The 23,827-nt window shown below is 38.5% G+C and overlaps 1 protein-coding gene across 5 annotated transcripts; it reads right to left on the bottom strand.

The window, feature by feature from the left end:
• Window positions 1–17: 17 nt before the first annotated feature.
• On the bottom strand, window positions 18–23,827 carry LOC128674440 (uncharacterized). 5 transcript variants are annotated; one of them, XM_053752955.1, is made up of 16 exons: window positions 23,615–23,827; window positions 18,263–23,467; window positions 17,746–17,989; window positions 17,230–17,403; window positions 16,558–16,661; window positions 16,121–16,225; window positions 15,419–15,494; window positions 14,747–14,903; window positions 13,909–14,114; window positions 12,695–12,936; window positions 10,713–10,836; window positions 9,924–10,095; window positions 9,037–9,225; window positions 8,243–8,441; window positions 4,265–4,374; window positions 18–1,964 (listed from the first exon to the last, which is right to left on the bottom strand). In XM_053752955.1, exons 2-16 carry the CDS (start codon window positions 23,437–23,439, stop codon window positions 1,657–1,659), a joined length of 7,587 nt encoding a protein of 2,528 aa, XP_053608930.1. In that variant the 5' UTR covers window positions 23,440–23,467; window positions 23,615–23,827; the 3' UTR covers window positions 18–1,656. The 5 variants fall into 5 exon arrangements, with proteins under 5 accessions (XP_053608930.1, XP_053608929.1, XP_053608933.1 ...); XM_053752954.1 differs by having other exon boundaries at window positions 18,263–23,827; XM_053752956.1 differs by lacking the exon at window positions 4,265–4,374 and adding an exon at window positions 6,882–6,942 and having other exon boundaries at window positions 1,826–1,964; window positions 18,263–23,827.

Genomic DNA, 23,827 nt, shown 5'->3' with positions numbered 1-23,827 from the left:
GAAAATGAAAGCCAATATTCAAATTAAATTTATTTAATTTTTTTTACAAAATTGACCGAACAGTGCGAGATTTCTAGAACGTTTACACTTGCATTAAGTAGACATAAAGTTATCATTATTCTCTTACAAGTAAGTCTTAATTTCACCTGTGTCAATAAAGCAATGCAAACCGGCGTGGGTCACCCCAGGCCGTCGTGTACATCGTAAAAAAGTTATAACATGATTTGATGGATTATACTTTTGCGGACATAATTTTTTTATCTTAAAATTGTCTCTAAGTAAATTATGATTAATATAACCAAAGCACAATTATAAACTAAAACACGATACATTACAAGTATTCGATCACGTCACCGACCTTGTCGCTCCGAATACAATTGTCATATATTTATACTTTACATACGGGGTCATTGCACTGTGGAGAGACGATAGCAATTATCGTAAGTACACCCGCCCCAGCGAACCTTCGGGCTCTGGAAACGACACTCCCAACTTCGCTATACTTTAATCCTATCTCGTAACACAGTTGAATAAATAAATAATTTCTCATCATGAAATAAACATAATTATACTCTGAGTTAAATAATTTATTTGATCTTTCTATAATAAATCTATATTTATTGGGTTCGGTACGTTTTCCAGAACGGTTGTGTGACAATTAAAATAAAAGGAAGCCTATGCGTTTTGTACTTTGAAATTAAGTAAGAGACGATTACTGATAGAGCTGCTGAAATTCATTCATACAAATTAAACTAAACAAAATTCTTAACATAACTAATGTGTAATTAATTAATCAACATTGTATAAATCGCATGATTTAGGAGAAACTTTCGTAATAACATAATTCATAAGTAAATTCATCAAGTCCGGGCGTCACGTGTCATTGAGTTGTGCGAATAGAAACATATTTCACAATCCTTCGCAAGTGGACAGAATGACAGGTTGTATACTGGTGTATCCATATAAGTAAAACTAAAATAAATACCTTATAAAGCAAAATTAACAATATTCTTATCTAGACCAAAAAATGCGCAGATACCGATCGGACCAATCAACAGTGACGACACAGATTTCTTTCAAATGAAATGCATCCAAAGGCAGATTTGAATTATACACATTTATTTCGGCTCTAGGCATCGACGGTACACTGTAATAATAATAATCGAGTTAAACTTAAAACAATAAAACTTTAAACTTATTTAACAGCGAGTTCACTCACAGAGTTCTTCCGTCCAGTCCCCTCAGGGGCCTCACAATCGCACGGCTTACAAAACAAAACTATTAATATTAAAAACAGTACGAATTGCCCAGCTACCCATATAGTGAAGTTAGTATAAGTTACTGTACAGTATACGTTAGTCCTGCGACCTACAGCTATCTCTAACCACTGATCTTCGTCCGTTCCATAAGAACTACTTCCTCTAGGTATACAATATACATAATTCCGCCGTCATGTAACATCTCGATAGAAAACGAAGGACTACGAAAAAAAGACAATACAGCTAGTATCTCCTCACTATCCGATAACTTACATAGCCTACCGGTTAATCGTTATATTAATCAGATTTATGCAACAGTTTACCTTACAACCGTATTATCGAAGCGAAAGTTACATACGCTAATAACAGCTAGATATAATACACAATGGGTCCATATTTACACTCGGTCGAAGTCGGCTTCGAGCGAAGAGACTGCGGCGTCCGTTTCGCGAGAGTCTGTTTCAGCGGATCCGTCGTCGGAGGGCTCGTGGTCGTCGACGGATTCAGCGGATTTGGCGAGCATTCTGCTCTGGAGGTATTGTCGATGGGCGTATTTGTTGAAGCGGCGCTTGGCCATGAAGAGGGTGGCGATGGTGCGGGGGGCGAGGCGGACGGCGGCGGCGCGCGACGTGATGCCGCCGCGACGGCACTCCGCGCACGTGTAGTCCAGCACGTTCAGACTGCTCACCGTTGGCTTAACACAGTCTGCGGGAGTGGACTAGTGTTTTTATGGAAGTAGGTGGGGGGCGAACGCAGACGCAACATCTTCCTTTGTGTCATTGTGTTACACTAGTTTGTACCCGTTATCAAATATCGTAATCGTGAGCCCAGGATAAAAACAAATCCTTGACGAAGATTTGTAGGAAATTGTATAATACTTGTATTCTCGTTTTAAAGCTTTTACTGACAAAATACATTACATTATGATTGTATAGACTATCTAAATACCTTTTGCGGGACAAATCATTTACTTTCTATTAATCTAGTGGAAGATCTGCGTTTGCGCTCTTTCCAATTGGAACAGGCTCGTAATCATAAAGAAACATGAACTGAACATAGAAAAATAATCTTCATACATTGATTTTAAAAGATTATTAAATAATTTCAACTCATACTCAAAAGAAGGAAAAGATGGAGATTATTTATTATTTATGTTTCTTCTCATGGCTGAGCCCAAATAGATATTACATAGCTTACACAAACTTGCATTCGGGAGGTTCATAAACATAATTCAGCTTTACTTCGTAACAATAAAGCAAGGGAAATGTCTGATTGCCAAATCGAGTATATTTTCTTAATTAGAAAAGAAAATTAGTAGTAGACCGCAAGTGAATAAATCGAGACAACTCTTTAATTTTATAAACTATCGTCTCATGAGCTAGATTTAACCTCCCGAGATACGCAAGTCCATGTTAACTAGAGATGGACAACAGGACACAAAGATGTTACAGAGATCCGTTTCTGCAGAGTCAACTTATGTCAAACTTTCTGTCCATAGGGTCAGACATTTGGTAAATTTTCCGCTCCAAGGAAACTTCTCTATGTAACATCTGATTGTGTTCAATCGTACAAGACATGCAACTCGCGATTATCGCTCATGCGTTTCTAATAACACACTCGTCTACGTAACCTTTTCCTTGTCACTGCAACATTTACCCATTCTTACCCGAAGTCATTCCTGTACGAATGCACAAACTTCATCTTTGTATTTATTAAACATTTTGCTATTCATTTCGTGTATTCACATCATGCGCGTCTTACACTAAAACACATCTAACAAGTAAGCTTCCTAATTCTGGGCTATCATTCGTTATTAGTGGAACCAATGAGCTTATCCTTAGAGATGCAACATGAAAAAAATTAAGACGAGAAATATGACCTTTAAAAAAATCACTCAGAAGAATTAGCACATTGAATATAGAGCTTCAATTAACAGTTGATGTCGTAAAAACTTACGAGAACGTAATCTTATCTCCATCTACAATAATTTATATGGAATGAAAGCTGCGCCTCTATCGAACGTAAAAGGAACTACTAATTTTTCATATAAATTGTCATTAATATCGTACTCGCTCCGTGGTACCTCGTTGAGAAACTTTACACTTCTTACCTGTAGTGCATGTCTGTTGGGTGTTCTAATTCCTACCTATCTTTCGTAGATTTACATTTAAGGTGAATCATTCTTACAATAATGATGTTGTTTCCCATTGCGTCGAGATACACTTAAATTTTCTAAGCCATTCTTATGCATAAATCATTCATTCATATCGGAGCGAAAGAGAGAAATAAATAAATCAACATCGCAATATTAAGGAGAAATCCCTAGGTCACATTTCCAGTTCTTTTTTGTTCGTGGCGCTAGCTCCAAAGAATCGCTCGTTCGTGGAACATTACTTTGCGTGATGTGGGCAAGTACGCAAAGAGAGAAAGCTAGGCAGTTTTCACATAAAAATATAAATAAACACTATGATTATAATGAATATGTAACATGCACGGGGTGGGCGGCGAGCAAAGCGCAAAATGACAGTTTTATAACACAAAAAAGAAACCATGCTAAATGTAAGAATGCTTCCTTATAAGGATCTACAAGCATTGATAGAGGGATTTGGACGCAGAACGGGTAATAAACGGTGATAACAAATCATGAAGAATTTCAAAATGGCGGCGCTAGAAAATATAGCACGTACAGCGTAAATACAAGTAGTAAATTAATATTTGCGAGCTGTCACAATCCGCCATTTTGTTTTAATATTAAATCACCGTTTACACGGAACCAAATAATGAGTGAACTATATTTACATAAGTTGTGTTTCGAATAAAGCAGCAGTTAGTATCGCGACGAAAGCCCCATTGTAAAATGATAGAAATATAGTGTCAATTTTGAAGTTACATCAAACCGCGCTTGTAAAACTACCTACAAACTCAAACCGACAACATATTCATTTAAACCGTTCTGCATCCATGGAAAATGATCAGATTTGCGTTGTACTCGATCCGTGACGTACCTTGATGGTGTTGCCTATCGCAGAGTTTACAAATGACGAGCTGCATATTCCCCTTGGGCCCGACGAATGACCGCTCACACAGAGGGCAGTAGCGACCGATGCGATACGCCCTACGCACGCACACACACAAACGCACGCGCACAATACCGGAACATAGAAACACGCTATTAGTATACGGAACCGCGATGTTGCACGGCATGGGGTTACTACTTGTATTCTTGGCGAGGGTTTTATGTGCATGTGATTTAGTGGATTTGGAAAATACCGTTGCACGGAGGTGTTCTAAAACTTGAATAAAAAATATATTTGCTATATTATCTCGATAATAAGATATTAAAATCAATATCCGAGGAAGATATTATGTAACATTACGTTAAATTTAAAATGCCTTCGTGCAGCAGGGATAGAGTTAAAAATATTAAATCATATAGGTGTACCATAATGCCAGTTATATTTTAGACTCTTGAACTACATTATAAAAATATTCGTAGTTCAATAAAATATTATTATAATGGGTACGACCCTCAACTATGAGGTTACTTTCAAAGTTATTGAATAAATACACAAGATCATTAATATCAACGCGACTTTTGAAGATGATAAGAATCCTGATTTTGATTGTTTATTTGAGCTTGTCCCATTACCACTAGTCGTTTTATATGTTAAGAGCATTTCTTTTTTAATTCAACCACCCTGCAAGATAGTTATGTGACATTACATATTATATATACAAAAAATATAATATAATAATAATAATAGTACGTGTTGGATCCATATCCCCACGCAAGCCTCTCAAAGGACCGGGCTATGTGCCGTGAATCCCAAAAGGATTTAAGTTAATAATTAAGTTTTACAAAGCAATTAAGATAAATAATAATAAAAGTTTCACAAGTGTTGAAAAAGAATGAAATAATACAGAAAATAAAGGAAAAGACAAAGTATTTTGTGTTTCGTGTACCTAGCAAGAATACAAGTAGTAAAACAAAAATGACAGTTAGTTCCTCGTTGTCGATGGTTCACGCCCATTGTTAGTCGATTATTACAAATGAAATTGTGAACGTTAGTCAATTAGGACGACACCGATATTGAGGCAGACCCAGTGTCAAAAAGCATAGAGAAAATTACAAACTACAAATTGAAAGTATTGAACAGTAAAGTTGCCATTCTAGAAAAATTATTCGGCAATAGTTTGTGCTGATTTTTCTTGTGCTATTAATTTTGACAGAGGTTTAGTGTCCCACAACCAAAGAAGTGGCTATTTTGTCACTAAACTTTGCTGTTCTGTGCGTGAAGATTGTTTGCTCATTTTTTTATTATTTTAGACTAGAAACATCAAATGGAAACCACACAGCTAAATACATTATTTATTCAAATCATAGATAAATAACGCCATCGTCGGCTCAAGCTTGAGGAAATGAGGCAGAACATAATGCTCCGAATCCTGAGTACTTTAGAAGTTGTCTCATGGCAGCGAAATATTTTAGCAGGATGATAGTGGATGTAATAGTTTGTAACACCAAACACACATTTTTGTAACTATTACGACTCTTTGAGATGATGATGCCTCTCTACAAAGTATCTTTCAAAGTCGGTTTACTTCAACATCCAAAGAAACACAACCACACACACACACACCTCCCGAACAGAGGACCAAGAGCCCGTCTCCGTTGCTCCGTCACGTTGACATCGAAGGATCACCCGAAGAAATTGTATGAAGTTTCGACGCATAGCAACGCACGTCAATGTCAAACCCTATACAAAACAACGGTGCACGTCGGAACTCCTACTGCGTCGTCGCAACGGAACAACACTGAGCAATGGGGAACGGCTCTTAGTCTACGCCTGAGCGGATAGACTTTTAAACGACAAAACCAAACAGAATGGTCAAGATTGGTTGATAAGTACATAATGTTCAAGAAGAAAGCCAAGAAGTACACAGCCCGTACAGTAAAGCCAGTACAGTAAAGTATTTTCTACTCTTTATAGACAGACTATAATTTTGTAACAATATAAATCAAGTAATCTTGAATAAAAAATGTATATTTTTTTATGCTGAGTGGTTATACTTATAAGAATTATTAATAATGAGCGAACATCCAACACAAAGACATAATAATAAAACTTATAATTACGGATTTTGCATGCAACTTATTGTAACGGGATGTGCTGAGTAAGATCGCTGCATTGGGACATAGAGAAACATTCTGCGGGGCCAAAATGCTACGTAACCAGAGACAAAGCGGATGTCAGTGAGACGTCAAACATAGAATGAACCATTTGTTAGTAGTGTTGAATAACTATCGATTGTTCTACCGATAGTTGACCTCGAAACTATCGATAGTATTCGATGTCAAACTATCGATAGTATTGCCGTTATCAATAGTATTACTTCGCGCGATAGAATCGATACTACTGGCACTTGGCGATGCTACCGATACAATTTATTTTGCCATAATTATCGATAGATCGATTGTCTATCAACAGTACGCAATCGATAGCCAACACTATTTGTTAGTCCACATCCACATCGAGCACGCAATGATTGATGACGTGACAACTACCAAGACCAATTAAAATGAGACACATAAATCATTGAATAGACTTTCAAAATGTGTACTTCCAAAATCCTTGTTGGAACTTTACGCGTTCACGTTTTGACTTGGCCCCTCTTGGATTTACTTGAAAATAATATTTTTTATTATTCAATCATTTGTTACGCTGACTTTTATAATCATCATTATTATTGTAACAATTGATTCTTCACTATATGCAAAACAAAACATGACAACTCTTTGAGAATTTCTTGCCGTCTTATTATAACGAACGATTCTTCACTGTGGTTAAAAGTGCCGTAGATTATTTCGTGTTATTAGTAGACACGTATTATTTACCATTTACCAACACTGCAGTGAAGAACCCAATGTGAAGAGATAGGTCACAAACATTATCTGCGGTCGGGCTCAAAACAATGGGATTTCAAATCCTCAGCTTGCAAAATGTACGGGTACACTGAATATTGTACAACTATTTCGCCATTTGTAAATAAATATTGGCATATAACATAAGACGATGTATTTCAAAAATATAATGAAATTAATAAAAATTAAAATTCAACTCAAATTGAAGCAAAGTAGTTTGCTATAATAATATGGAAGTGTGAGAATTTAGAAATTTTGACAGTACAATAGTAACTTGGGTTGCTTTGGATGTTTTTTTTCTAATAGTTTTACAACTGGTTCTCTGATGATGCTTTTCTTAGGCAAAGTAAATAGTCTAGAAAATTCCACAATGGAAATAAAAGTTCTTGCATGTACTATTAGACTCACAAATAGATTTACAGTCCCAAAAGAAAATTAATTAATTATTGAATTTGTAGACGTGTGACTCTCATACTTAACTTGATATACCTAATGTAATGTCTAAATAAGATAATTAATAAATAGGGTCCTTTATGGGTTGGAATTGCTTCTTTAATTAATTGGCAATTATTCAAAGAATTGCCAATTGAATTATTAGTAAAAGTAAAATTGAAAGTCTCACACAACCATGGAATTTCTAAAGTAGAAACATTTTAATGTAATTTGATTTTTAAATAAATATGCAAATCTGAAATGAAAGATGTAAACTTTATATATTTTAAATATCTGAATCAAGTTACATTATAATGTAAAAAATATTTACAAACTAGATTATTTGATTATTTTTACTCTAAATAAGTTTTGCAAGGGAAAACTGTAAAATTAGGATACCAAATAATTAAACACTATTCATAGTTAGACACAAAAGTGAGTCAAAAAACGTCTTGAATTAAAAATATATTAAAATATATATTAGGTAGGAAATAAAATCCCTGATGTCGTCACTAAACAGAAAAATTTGTCCATTATCGCAAAAAAAAAAACATATGATTTCCTAATTTCACGCCAAATCGTATAACCTCGCACAACCATAGTTGACTAGATATAAAACAATAGAGACCTGGCGCACGGCGTACACAGCGAGTGGGAGTACACCTTGTGCCCGCCCGGGCCCCGCTTGGTCTGATGATGCCAGTCCGCGGGCGGCTGCGGGGGCTGCGGGGGCTGCGGGGGCTGCGGCGGCTGCGGGGGGCCGAGCCCCGCCGGCTCCCGCGCGCCGCACGATTTACATATAGCGCACTCTACGCAGTGCCACCGACCTGGAACGATAACGATTTCTACAGTTTTCTTGTACTGCAAAGAAGTTATGAAATGATCGACGACCACTTTCAAATCATGAATATACATAACTACATATTTATTAACGGGACTTAGTACGATAATCCAGTTTTGCTGCGACCACGGTGATTGAAGGTCGTGGAAACGTCCGCTATATATAGCTGACGTTTCCACGATGAAAAACAAATCGTGATACGTCCCGTTAATAAATATGTTATGTGTAGCGATGCATTTCTTCGAACTTCATACTTTTCATTGAAACAATTCGTAAAATTGAATAACTTAAACTTTTGAGACTGCTATTTTTTCAATTCAATTTCAAATATCATTTCCCAGGACAATATTTTTTTAAGTAAGAAAACGTTTCTTTCACTTATTAATAATATACAAAATATGAAAACAACTACCAAAAGTGTTACTGAACTGACTTTTCTTATGAAAAGGTGCTATTGGCATCGTGAAGGATGATATTCGTGTCAATGATCTGACATTAAAGATGCCGAGGAACTCGCGATTTCCTTGAGCTCTGCCGCTCTGTGGCGAGAGAGAGAGAGAGAGAGAGAGAGAGAGAGTTACCAGAGGGCGGCTTGTCCTTGCCCAGACAGTATGTGTGGAAGCCGCGGTCGCAGAGGTCGCAGAACAGCATGCGCGCGCGGTCGCGAGTGAGGCGACACACGCGGCAGCGCTTGCAGTCCGCGCACTGCCACGCGTACTCGCGGCACTTGCGCACCGTGTCCGCGCTCAGCTCCACGCAGCCCGGGTGCACTGACACCGGAATTTACCATACATTACATACATTTTTATTTCGATGATGACTATTCGACGGCCCTAACAATTTTTCATTACATATTCATGGTTAATTTTTATTACCATAATGACTATTCGAAGGCCTTGTATCAGAAGTAATAGTTAAAAAGAAATACTGTGATAATGACGATACTTTCAAAGATACAACTGCACGCAGCCGGGATGCACTGACAGTGGGGGACACGACAACTTTTCGTTACAAATTACATGGCCAATTTTTATTCTAATGACTATTCTAAGGCGGTGGTAATAACATTACTTTCAAAGATCATATCATTCATTTTTGAACTCGTTCATATACTCCGTAACAAATGAAACTCGAACGTGACGTCACAATTGAGTAATATCTTAGCGAAAAAAGCTATGTTTGTTAGACAGCTACCTAAATTATTACGTTTATAGTGATTACTTCCTAATGGACATTGCTTCAAAATTTTTTTTTTTTTTAGAATGGTCGAGTTTATTTTTATAATTAAATATATTATTTTTTGAACGGACGATCCACCCAACTCTAAATTTTCGTATAATGATCCAGCAACATTGATACAGTCTATAAATTATCACAACGATCACAAATACACCTTTTTTTTTTAATTTTCTACCCTAATACTGATAACTGCTTCAAAGGATAAACGAATAAGTAAAAGAGCACTCACGCTTGGCATTACAGTCGGCACAGACCAGGAAGCGCTCGTGCGTGTATTTCCTGTTAGCCTCGAGCCGCAGCTTGCAGACCTTGCACAGCTCCACCTCGGGGCCCTCCCGACTCTCCTCCTTCACTTCCTTAGCTTCGTGGCTGCTTCGTTTCACTTTCGTGAGACGTTTTCTCTGCGAAACGCAACGTTATTACCACCAACAATGACACCACACTTGAAGATAAAAAACTCGATTGCTCAGTGATCGAGAGCACTGTCCCGGATAGACAGGGGCGCGGGTTTAATTCCCACTCGATTCCGAATTTTTTTCATCTCGTTATCATTTTCAAGTTGGATTTTCCAAAATTAAATAGTAAACAGTTGAGGAGTTCCCACGTCTGGAGCCGTTCCTGTGCGCACCGTCAGAGGTCATGCTTATCATAATAATGCATTGTCATACAAACTTGTAAATTCCAAACAAATTTTCTTCAAAGTTGAGTTGCAAGATTCCACCCGAGACATAGTGACACATTTACATTGCAAGTTAAATAAAAACTTATAAAAAATATGTAATTCGATAACTAATATTATAAATGCGAAAGTAAGTTTGTTAACTGTTCACCCTCTTATCTACTTAACCAATCTTCTTGAAATGTCGCATACATATAGTTTGAAGTATGGAGAAGGACCTTTCAACTCGGAAAAATAACTGCTCCCCTGGGACATCACGCGGGCGAAGCCGCAGGCAAAAGCAAGCTTTACTATATAGGCGGGAAACATCTAGTAGGTATATGATACACAATAAGAAACCTTATGTAAGTGATGTGTGGGGGCGTCGGAGTCCGCGCTGGAGTCGCCGGAGCCCGAGTCCGAGTCGGAGCCCGAGCGCGCGGGCGCGGCCGGCGCCGCCAGCGCCGTGTTCAGCGGGAAGTATCTGCCGGCCACGTTGTTGTTGTTATTCATGTTGTTGTTGTTCCAATTCAAATCATTTATTCAGAAATTACACCTTCACGGGTACTTTTCACGTCAATTTTCATATCAAATAGTTATTTCTCACAAGCTACAAACTACTGGCATTTTGGAACGACCAATGCTGAGAAGAAATGCCGAAAGAAATTCATTTGAACAGTTGTCAATACATGGACTACACTCAACGACACATACTGATGACTAAGCTTGTTTGTAATATATTTATTGCATATCCGACAAATATTATAAATGCGCGAGAGTTTATGAAGATCTTTGTTACTCTATCACACAAAATCTACTGGACCGATTGTCATGAAATTTGCTACACGGGTAGAATATAACCTAGAATAACACATATGGTACTTTATATCCCGAAATTCCCACGGTAGCAAAGTCCCAGGGCACATCTAGTAAATTTATAAAAAAACACATTATACAAAATACATCGTGCAATATTTTCTATAATAGATACGTTATAGACAAGCAATTATCTGAAAGGACATTAAAAAAAATTAAGAGTTTGATGGACACAAACTTACACAGAAACGTGTACACCTAGAACCGCAGATAAATATTTGTTATCACCGGTACAAATATTTACGCGATAGGAATGAACTCAGGACCTAAAACTATTTTTTTTTTCTTTCTAAAAACTCTAAACACAAAGTCAAATTGTTCTCAGTGTACCATAATCGCGATCGGCATATCACAGTACATCCCATATGTCCACACAACATTCAGTGCGCAAGGATTCGACATCATTGAACAATTTGATGTATTCATTTGTTTTTTTTTTCATACACAAACTTTCATGTAAGATACGACAGTCGATAGCATATCAAGCTATACAAATTCAAAGTAAACGCTGTCTTTGCCACTGCATAGTTGTCGACATCTATGGATCAAAACATTTTAATTTAATGTTTGATTTATTGTATCATTGTCGTTTTAATTCGAGTTACAAATATTCAATTACAATTAAGTCTGAAATTCGGCTTCATTCGGGTAGAAACATAAAAAACTCCCTCACAAATCACATAAAGATAATCAGATTTAATCGAGATATAATGTAATGCCAGTAATGTGGTCCAATGTTAAAAGGCATAACAATATCATTGGTATATGTACCTAGGAATGGATTTTGGCGGGAGACTGACATAACATCAAAACTTGTTGGACCTGTTTCATATGCAATGCTCTAATGGCAGTGTTACATATGAATTCCTATAGACAATATAAGTACATTGTTCATCGAGAAATTAAAGTAAGGTATTCTAAGGAGTGTGTGGAAATATTGCACAGTGTAAGCTGAGACGAGACGTTGGTAGAGGGTAACACACGAGTTGTGAAATGGAATTTCTTTTGAGTGATACATACTGCTTCATACTACACCTGTCTACGACGATAATAAAAATTCTAACTAATAAATCCTTTTATATAATATAATATAGAAATATAATAGAAAATAATTTTCTTGCCATTAACGTTTTAACTACTCAACGAATCTTCATGAAATCCCGAGTCTAAAACGGTTCTCCGACAATTGCTTCGTCTACGAACATTTCGTCGACAGAATATCTCCTCTATTTTGTGGGCGAATCGTTCGTAGATGAAGGGTTCTGTTGTTCAAACGCCCAACGTTCGTAGACGAAGCAATTGTCGGAGAACCGTTTCAGACTCGAAATTTTGCATACATGTGGTTTGAAGTACGGAGAAGAACACAGCCATACATTTTCATCCCGGAAAAATAAATGTTATAACAGGAATTCACGCGAGCGAAGCCGCGGACAAAAGTAAGTAATAGGATAAAATAAACAACTGACCTGAGTTGGTCCGGGGTGTAGACCCTGTACGTGTGCTGGTACTGGCCGGGCAGCAAGGCGTGCGGGTAGAAGCCGCACGGGGGGCGCACGCGGGGCGCCGGGGGCGCTGGGGGCGCCGGGGGCGCCGGGGGCGCGCGGCGCTGGATGCTCAGCGTCTGCAGGTCGGCGCACGCGGGGCGCCGCAGCGCGTTGAGGCGCGTGTTCCACTCCGCGGCGGACGCTATCGCCGCTAGCGCCATGTCCTGTGGACCAAGTTCAGATCCAGTGTTTATTGCAACTCACAACTTAACTCGTAAAGTGCTTGGCTCTGAACCGTGAGCTCCGGGGTTCGATCCCCGGTCGGGTCATGATGGAAAATTATATTTTTCTGATTGGCCCGGGTCTTTCATGTTTATCTACATATGTATTAGTTATAAAATATAGTATCGTTAAGTTAGTATCCCATAACACAAGTCTCGAACTTACTTTGGGGCTAGCTCAATCTGTGTGATTTGTCCTAATATATTTATTTATTTATTTATTTATAAATTAATTACATACATATAAGGTGATAAGTGACGCCCGCTTTATTTATAAATGTATGAATTGTATCCCTAATTTGATAATCTATGCTAAAGAAACCAATGAAAATTCATTGGTTTCTTTAGCAGTCCTGACCCAATTTGATTAATCTATACAATTATTATAACGAGGTAAGCATTTGTGAGTTAGTATGTTTGAGGCAGGTAATCTCTGAAACTACCGAACCGATTTTTAAAATTGTTTCACCTTTAGAAAGGTGCATTATCCAAGATTGCTATAGGCTATATTTTATCTCAAAATTCCCAAGGGAGCGAAGCCCCGGGCAACATATAGTCTCATACAAAGTGGCAGATTGGGCCGGGCATGTGATAACCTACACAAGATAGAGTTCCGTCTCGTTTCTTCTCATATTTCTTATACTAGCTTTTGCCCGCGGGTTCGCCTGCGTTTATTTCGTATTATTATTTTTGTCCACATCTCGGGTTCTAAGCAACGCATCGCGATTAAACCTATACCAGATTTTAAGTTAGATCATCAGCCATAAAACGGTGAAAACCGCATCAAATTCTATGCAGTAGTTATTGCGTGATGCGCGAACAAACATACAGACAAACAAAATTCTAAAAGTTTTTGTTATTCCCATATAGAACCCCCATAATTATTTTTCTCTCAACTGTGTAACAATTTCTCACCTGTCTGGTCTTCTCCGGGTCAGCTTTAGGCTCTTGCTTGACTTCGGGCTTAGTCTCAATCTTCATCTCCACCTTGTCCACTCTCTCCTCGCTGCTCTGCTCCTCCAGCTGCCTCTGCCGCTGGTGGCAGCGGTACTCCTCGTACTTGTGAGGGTAGTCCGAGAGCATTATGTCTAGCACTTCGCTCGCGTCCACCGCTGTTATATCTGGAATTAACATTTATTTTAAAATATAATATATAGATATATATCTACTGGTTTACGCGAAGTATGTACGCCATTGTACAAATTCGGGTTATACACTTCTAATTTAGCGATCGGCATAATATATAAGGATATTCACGAAAATAATAATAATTCCAACGACTGTGCAACGAAATGAAAAGACGGAAGCTAGTTATAAGTCTGGTTTGTTAAACTTGAGAGTGACAGTTCTTAATATCGTCATAAAAAAACTAATAAAGATAATTAATCCATGCCAGGAGCTAATTCCGGTCGCCGTTTTTTCGTGATACGAGCCTCCAGATTTGTGAGATTGGGAAGCAATAATGGGTGAATTTCACGAGTGTTTTGAACTCCGTCGCGGGCTGTCATTAGTGTTTATTAAATTGTACACACAGTAATTAATTTAATTATCCTATTACATAAATAAGTAAAGTACTGGTACAATGTTAATTTTATAAATATTTAACTGAAAAAAAAAATATTTTTTACACAAGAACATGTGCGACACTAATGAAACGCTACGCGCCGTGTTTATATATACTCGGACACACAAACAAAGCTGCTGGTTACTGCCATTCGTTTCCTCACTGTTTCACACACACAGCTGTACTGACCGACGTGGCCGTGCGCCAGGCCCGGAGCTAGCAGGCCGCGGGCGCACAGCAGCGCGCGCTCGGCCGCCGCGACGCTGCGCCGCTGCAGCGACGGGTAGCGCCGACTGAAGCTTTTCACGCCAAGGAACATTGATACTTGCTCTTGGATCATCATCACCTGGAAAACAACAAAAAATAATAAATAACACGCGTGCCGCAGTTTGTATACCAATCTGACTTTGTATACCACCACTTGCTTCCGGTGAAAAAAAAAAACATCGCGAGAAAACCTGCACACTGGTTGACAGTTTAGTTCCCTAATGTGTACGTATACCTGCCACTATATGGCGGTAAGTAGTCGTAAAAGTCATGTCATATGCCTTTAGGCGACTTGAATAAAATCTGACACCAGTGTTAGCAATAACACACTATATATGTTGATGAAAAAATAATGAACTACATACTAATATTGTAAAGAGAAACAATGGTATTTTTTTATAATGAATACTCTCTCACATCTCCGCATGTTCTCGGTTTCGTTCGGAGTTGTGAAGCCGCGAAGCCTAAAGGTATCTGACATAACCTTTACGACTACCCACCGCGTCTACTGGCAAGTAATCGTATACAAACTGTACTGAAATTCTGAAAATATTATACCCCAAATTATAGCCAGTTTCGAAAAAAAAATATTACCCGAGGTTCCTCGTCTCCTTCCCCTGGTTGCGGCCATGTGTACTCTTTCACGTCGGCCGCAGTCCATATTTTATTGCTACAAAATAAACGTAGATACATTATAGCTTGTAGACTAGGAATATGAAGAACTAAGGATGCCGACGACCTTATTGAATTTATATACCAATCTTCTTATTAGTTAATTTAGTTACACCCTCGGCCATAAGAAACAAAATTATAAGAAAAACTAAACCATGTAATAAAATTTGTCAAGTATTTAGTTAAAATATAATTATAGGATACATAACAAACGAAAGTCAATATGGTTTCCACAGGAAGCAAAAACTGAAACAATTGGAGTTTTTAAAAAATGAATGAATTATTCATTCAGGGTCGGCATTTGTGACACTCCTGTTGTCCAGTGTCCATAGACTGTCCATAGACCACTTCCCGTCCATAGATCATTACAAAAACATTATTGCTATAAGTATTAATTGTCGTCAGAGAGAGAGATCGTGTGCATTCAATGCGTGTCAAAGAATCAGTTCAATCAATTATCCGTGCAACCGTTGAGGAGTTTCCTCGTCGGGAGCCGATCTTGGGTATACCATCTGGTCATGGTTGTCATGGAAAATGAAGCGACATGGACAATTACAACTCTGTATGAAATTTAACTTGCAAGATTTGATCACAGAAAAAAAGTTTACTGAAAAATTTATTTACCTATCAAATAAATCTTCGAATTTGGATTTCTTCATTTTGCTGCTCTCGTTCGTGGAGCTTTTGACGGAGCTTTGCGAATCCTCATCCAGTAAGCATGACGACGGTCTGCGAAAAAACACCATGTATCCATCCATATACCCTATGTCCTGCTCCATACTTCAAACTACATGTATGCAAAATTTCAAGAAGATTGGGTGAGTTATTGTATTTACGCATTTACAGTATTTAATAGATGTATATAGATTAGACTAGATGTTGCCCGAGGCTTTGCTCCGGTGGGAATTTTGAGATAAAATATAGCCTATAGCAATCTTGGATAATGTACCTTTCTAATAGTGAAAGAATTTTTGAAATCGGTTCGGTAGTTACAGAGATTATCCGCCTCAAACATACGCTTACCTCTTTATAATAATAGTTTAGATGAATATAGAACTCACTTGGCGGGCGTTGCGTTGTCGTCCATCATGCAGGTCTCCTCCTCGAACAGCTGCACCGTGGTGGTGGCGGGCCCGCACACGCGCCCGTAGATGCCCAGGGTTTCCTGACACAGTTTATTGGTTATTCTTGTGTTGGCGCTTGTATGTCAAAGTAGTACGATTCGCGAGAGATGACCACTGCGTAGAAGGCATTTTTTGGGTTTCTTTGGAGGTGCACGGTAGGAATGTGTTAAGATGGGAGCGACGTCGTTGCAAAATATTATCAAATATTTTGTTTAAAGTATTTTTTTTTCTCTTGCATCTTGCATCTTTGTGACAAATTTGATCGAAATCGGTCCGTTGATAAGTTCCCAAGTCTGGAGTCATTTCTGGGTGCATCATCAGGTCATACTTATCATAATATTGCATTGTCATCCAAATTAAATGAGCGTGTACAAAATTTTGTTTCGAAATTGAATTGCAAGAAAAATCTTCTCTCTCTTCTCTTTATAATATTAGTATGGATAGGGTCGTCAGAGTTGCCACTTTCCAGACAAAATTGGTCTTACAATCTTAATAGATTACAAGGTAAAAAAAAGAAAGGAGAAAGTAAAAATTACATTTTGAGATGACAACTTAAAACATTGTTACGTTTCTCTTTCGAGCAGTTTTAGAGTCATGTAGTGTACTGACCTTCATATACATAGCGCCGCGTCCGCCGCCGCGGCCGCGCCCCCCCGCGCCCCGCCGCGCCCCCCCGCGCCCCGCCGCGCGCGCCCCGCGTCGCGCCCCGCGGGTCCCGCGCGTCAGCGACTCCGGGGACTTCATGAACGACTCATCTTTAGGGAGATTGTCTTCTAAAACCACCTACAAAGTTATTGTCTCATTAAGTCAGATTTGTATCCAAGATTTTTCAGCGGTCTCCGGGTTTATCCATATAAAGGCCCATGCCTTAGGGATTAAAATCGAGTGAAAGCGTTGTATTTTAGTTTACTCGTGTCATACTAATCAATGCTGCAGATGAATAAATGCTGAAAAGATTTGTGTTATTTATACATTGGATAGCTATATTCCACATCATCTTATACAGTTTCATAGGGTATCTAGAATAATGGAATTTCTACAGGGTTAAGTACAAAAATTTGATAACATTTCATACATATTGTTGGACAGTAACAATGAAATAGAAAAGAGTGCTCGTTCACTAACCTGTGTCTCACCAAACAGCTTCAAATCGGTATTCTCACTGTGGCGTCGACTGGACAACGGCGTGGAGCAAACAGACTTGTCTAGCGCTTCGGTCATCCTCGGCAACTTGATGCGTGAGCTCGTAGGGTCGATGGGCTCGGACTCGGGCCCGGGGCCCTGCGCGGGGGGCGCCGCGTCGGGGCGCCGCGCCCCGCGCCCCCGCCCGCGGCCTCCGCGGGGCTTTGCGATTATTGATGGACGCTCCCTGAAAATGATAAAAAATATGGATTTATATATTTTTTATATTTAGGCCGATAAACAGTGACATAAAACAATTCATTCTCACATTGATTTCACCCCTTTCGCTCGCACTATTTCCCTCTACACTTGAAACTGGGATTTGTGCTATAATAAATCAGTTTGATACTTTAGTACAAATAATACCAACAAATATTTTAATGCATATTAGATGTTTGTTACTTATTCATGCAAAAATAGAGATTTTGAAAAATTTTGTAAAGTAAGATATTAAACTTACCTAGACAATCTCAGTGATCGCTGCGGGCGCTCTTCCAAAGCAGACACCGGCAGGGCCACAGGTTTCGCGCCCTCGGACAATGGAATCTTACGCGGACGACCTCGCTTCTTTGGCTGCGGAGTCATCTCGACTGGCTTTGGAATTTCCACCTCCTCATTCAATTTGGTATCCACTTCCAATGGATCCTGTGACACGTCGTCACTACTATTCCCAAACGTAGCAAACTCAAAGTTCTCATTTATCATCATTTCCTGCATTTCTGGGTGACAATTCTCAACTCGCACAATCTCACAATCCCCACTCCCAGAAGATACATTAGAATCAACTTCTATCGTTACCGTCTCGTTCTTAGCTTTACAGTTGACGTCATTAACAGGCTTCACCTGAATTTGGCTCGCTTGCAAGTTTGACAGAATATTATGCAGTTTTGAGTTGCCATTTTTAGAACAGTTCTCATTGTTCAACAAGCTATGATTTACAGTCTTTCCTTTATTATCTTGTTTATTATCTACAGACCTTATAGAGATTTCCTGATTTCCTCTAATAGGGGTAATAGTAAGGGATTTGTTTGATAATAACTCGCCGAGTTTTAATCTCTTTGCTTCAAGTACAGACAACTCAGGCTCTTTGCTCTGTGGTGGACTGGATTCCGTAGGCGGAGGTCGCTTCCCGGCATTGCGCCTCACTGCTGGCGACTTGTCTGCAGTTTCAACAATCCTTGAACTTCGCAATCTTTTGCCTACAGGCGCGCCCTGACTCACAGGAGTGTCTAACTTTCTTCTACTGTTGATAAGATTTCTTTTTGGACTCTGTTTATCATTTACTAACTCTTGAGTATTCTCAGACTTTTGCTGTTCAGTTTCCGGCTTACAAGCATCTTCTGTTATAATTTTTGCAGAAGCACCATGGTCAGTCTTATTGATTTTCAAAATGATTCTTGGGGAATCTTGCCCTGAGCTTTGATTTACTTTTTCAGATATATTAATTTCTAATGGATTTTTTAAATTTTCACTTGCTTCTTTGCAGAGTTCTTGGATGGGTCGAATTTTTATTGCTAATGAACTTGTTATAGAGTCACTTGTTCGTTCAGGACTTCTTCTTTTGCTATCATGGTTAGTACTAATATTCATTTTGTCAATGACAGCTTGGCCAGTGGCTCCTTGGAGGCAATTCACAGTCTCCTGTGAAAGTAATGATGGTGATAGTGACCTATTACTTTCTTCTTCGGGCTCTTCAAGTCTTTTGTCTAAGCTAGCATCAGTTGTTTGCAGCAACTTTTTCAATAATGTGCAGTTCTGCACAGATGGAATTCCATGTTGCCTACTCATATTTACTTTTTCTGCTACTTCTGATGTTACTTCTGAAACTGCAGATCTTTCACTTGAACTATTTGATTTCAGATTGTCATTTGACGTTTTCACAATTTCTCCTTCATCAAGCTTATTTTCTATTCCTTGGGACAATATGCTGTTAGACACTTGAGAAACTTGTGTTTTATCTTGGGATATATTTAATTCTGTGTTTGTTTTATCCCCCAACTCACTTTTTGTTGTCATACTGCATGAAGGTAGCTCTTCATGACAGTCTATCTTGTTAATTTTATCTTTTTCTGCAGTTTCAGGTACAAGGTTTTGCCTCAATATTGATTCTAAATTACTTTTAATATCGGCAGATTTTTCCATTAACTTTATGTCTTCATCCTTATCACTTACCCTGTCTATATTAGAATTATCTGAGGAGATTCTTTCTAGTTCTTCATTGCTTGATGATTTTAATGTTACCTTTAAACTAGGCTTAGATACTTCTTCACTAATATTATTAAAAATATGCTCTCTATTATCAATATTGTTTATTTTCTTATCTATACAGAAATTTTCATTGCATGCCGTATCTGCTACAGCTTTCATATTAATTTTCATCACTAAAGGTGGATTTTTGACAGATATTTCTTCAAGTTCATCCTTAGATGTGTGACAACTGCTATCCTCAGGCTTTAACACTGGTTTGATATTTAACTTTGTGACCACAGGTATATTTGAAGTTTTTGCATCTGACCCCTTCAAACTATCTCTTTTGGGTGATGATGGTGAAACACTATCATCTGGCTTAACTAATGGTTTTATGTTAAGTTTCGTTACAGTAGGTATAGCTGCCTGGTCATTAGATGATTTTTGTTTTGAAATATTGTCTAAATCATTCGGCTTCAATATGGGTTTGATATTTAACTTTGTAACAATGGGTATATGATCTGCATTATCATCACTTGAATTCCCAGTCTCAGAAGATTGATTTTCTGAGTCTTTAGCAGCGTCTTCCACTTCAGGCTTAACAATAGGCTTAATATTAATTTTAGTAACAACAGGTATACTATTTTCTTCTACATCAGCATTCATTTCATCACAGTCTTTTTCATCTGAAGAACTTCCTTCAGGACATTTTATAGGTTTTATATTTAATTTTGTAATTTTAGGAATACCTTCTACACTAGCATCTACTTCATTATCTTTAGGCTTTACAAGAGGTTTAATATTTAATTTTGAAACTACAGGGAACTTTACATCCAAACTTTCTGATGTTTCCCCACTCTCTGCAGGTTTCAAAATTGGTTTTATATTTAACTTAGTTACAACAGGAATATGTTCAGGGCTGTCACAAGATACTGTTGATTTTTTAGGTGTTTTACTATCTATGTCAGGTCTCATTACTGGTTTTATGGTGATTTTAGGCACATGAGCATTTTCTTTTACTTCTGCTACAGAAGTAATTGAATCTGTTGATATTTTGAGTTTGGGAATAGGTTGGACATCGGGCAAATAGTCCTTACAATCTGGAGGTTTTATTGGTTTAATTGTTAGCTTGGGACTTAATGGCTGACTTTCAGATTTCGCAACTGTTTTTATAGTTAATTTAGGTATTTTTTCAGATTGTTTATCTTCAGATTGGCTTATAATTAACTTAAGTTTGGATGAATCTGAGTCTTCTTTTTCACAATGTTGGATGCCTTTTATAGTTAGTTTAGGTATTGTTTTATCAGCATCTTCTTTTTCATTGTGGAGCATATTTATGTTCTTTATTGTCAATTTAGGAACATTTCTCTCAGAGTCTTCTTTATCATTATGTAAACCCTTAATAGTCAGTTTGGGAATATTCTTTTCAGTGTAGAATTTGCCTTCACTTTCAGAACCTGGCTTTCCTAGTTTAATTGTGACTTTAGGAACAACATCACTTGGCCCTTGATCAGATGCTGAAGCCTGATCCGATGTACTTGTGTCATCATTTTCAGAATTTTCAGATTCTGATATTTCACTACTACTGGACTTGCGATGGATATCATTTATTTTTTCAGGTGGCTTAGGGATGGGTTTGATATTAATTTTTGTCACTAAGGGAATTTGTTCTTCACTATCACCTCTGCTCTCATTCTTACTTGACCTTGTTGTTATATCATTTACATGTGGAGGTTTTGGAATGGGTTTTATGTTCAGTTTAGAAATACTAGGTATTTGTTCAAAATTATCAGCTTGTGTATGATCAAGCTTTATTGGTTTTATAGTTAACTTCGGCACAGGAGATTTTAACTCTTCAGATTGTTTGCTACTCAACTTAATGGTCAATTTTGGGACTTGTTTAATAGCTTCTGGTGGTTCTTGTGTCACATTGTCACTATCGCCCAAAGTACTTTCTGTGATAACAACACCTGTACTGATTTCTGATTCCGATTCATTTGGTAAACAACCACTTGAATCTAAATTTGATTCTACTTTTGACTTTTCCGTTGATTCCTCATCTTCATCATTCAACTCGGATGCTAATATTAGAGCACCTTGGCCTACACTTGAGTCCTCTTCTATTTTTTGTTTATCTTCTTTTCTACATTCATTCCTTGGAATTTCTATACTTATTTCATTCATTACTTCTTTATTACGATCATCCTTAGTTTGGTTATCATCCGAGCTTGTTGCACTTGAAGACGCAGTGAACTGTGGATGAGGCACACTTGCAATAGATTCAGCACTCTCTGCTGATGTTGATTGACACTGCTCTTGTTCAAGCAACGGTAATGGTATATCTTGCATATTTTCATTATGAACAGCAGGAGATATTTTTTGTCTAATAAGTTTAATTTTTTTAGGAGGACTCGTAGATGTTTCTGCTTTGCAGACATTAATTTCGCTTACATTTCTAATCTCTTCATTAACATTACCATGTACAGTAGGCACAGCATCTGATGAACTAGAAACATCTTTGACTTCACTGATTAATTGTTCTGAGACAACTTCATCACTTGTTGATGTGGACGAAACTGTGGAGTCTGGCCTCCGGTCACTAGGAGCCGGCCGCACCAGCCTCCGTCGCAGGGGGGACCGTGTTGTTGCTTCTTGGAGCTGAACTTTACCATCACAAACACTACTATCACTAGACGTCGATTCAGCACTTCCTACTACAGTCACATTGTCCCGATCGTCAGTGGAAGTCACACATTTCACTGTCCGGTCTTGTGTTTGACACTCACTAACATTTAAAATGCTTTGATCGGTCTCTACTACACTACTGGTAGGAATATTTGGAGTTGGACATTCACTGATGGACTCAGGGTTTGCACTGCCTTCTACTGTGATAGATTTAGTAACATTTTCTATTTCAGCAACAGGCACACTTGGTTGTGGAGAGCCCACTTCAGCCAACTCACCCGTAACAGCGGCTGTGTTACATGTCGCACTCTCAGCTAGTTCACTAGCACTTTCGACAGGATCTTGACCACTTTGAATTGCACTGGTGGCAAGACATTCCACCGATAATTGTTGAACGGCGTTATCCTGAGAAACCACCATAGGTAATTCTGGATTTTCACTAGTAATCGGGATCGACTCGCTGTTGGCGTCGAGGGAATGCGGTAGTCGCTTCGGTGCGCCCGGGCCATCCACGATCTCATCGATCATATCCAGGATAGCCTCCGTGCTGGTGTTGGCGTCGTGGGAGGACGGCGATGGAACGCTGTCGCCATCAAAGTTTTCTTCCGACATCGCGGGCGTTTGGCACGATGTTCGGGCTTCCGATGTTTCCAACGACGAACTACCAGTTGCGTTGCTTTTCTCAACCCCGAGATCTTTTTCCCGCGCCGCTGCACGGCGGGGAGCGCTCGCCGCGGCGCCCGCATCATCTTCTGAACTCTCCATTATCTACTATTTTGCGTTGCCGTCATATCTGAAATATAAAACGCTCACTAGGTGTTATTTACGTTACGAATGGGTAACCTGACGACGTGCAAGATTGACAAGCCACAGGCACCATTCTAATTCACCATAACGCTACAATAATCTGTTCACGGAGTTCACAGTGTTGATTATATACCTGCAGATGTACTTTAATTTCATATTCACGACGTTTTCGCCTTATATGAGTACGCGCAAGGTCTTGAAAACTATTCAACAGCGTAAACCGGCAAACAAAAAGCTTGTATACGCCATTTTTAAAACCAAAGACATGGCAGGTTGGGATGTATGGGCCAATAAAAAATATCCTATTCGGACAATTCGGCCATTGTCGTGTTGGTAAACTGCACAA

Source organism: Plodia interpunctella, chromosome 12, assembly GCF_027563975.2.
Source record: "Plodia interpunctella isolate USDA-ARS_2022_Savannah chromosome 12, ilPloInte3.2, whole genome shotgun sequence".
In the NCBI taxonomy this organism is placed as follows: Eukaryota; Metazoa; Arthropoda; class Insecta; order Lepidoptera; family Pyralidae; genus Plodia; species Plodia interpunctella.
This window is presented reverse-complemented; position numbering and strand designations above follow the sequence as displayed.

Bases quoted from the DNA above. Each gene is read 5' to 3' on its own strand.
- LOC128674440 (XM_053752954.1), bottom strand. From the start codon at position 23,439: ATGGAGAGTTCAGAAGATGATGCGGGCGCCGCGGCGAGCGCTCCCCGC. The intron at 16,662-17,229 runs GTCAGTACACTA...AAACTGTGTCAG, and splicing joins GCGGCGCTATGTATATGAAG to GAAACCCTGGGCATCTACGG. The intron at 15,495-16,120 runs GTAAATAAATTT...TTTATTTTGTAG, and splicing joins TTCGAAGATTTATTTGATAG to CAATAAAATATGGACTGCGG.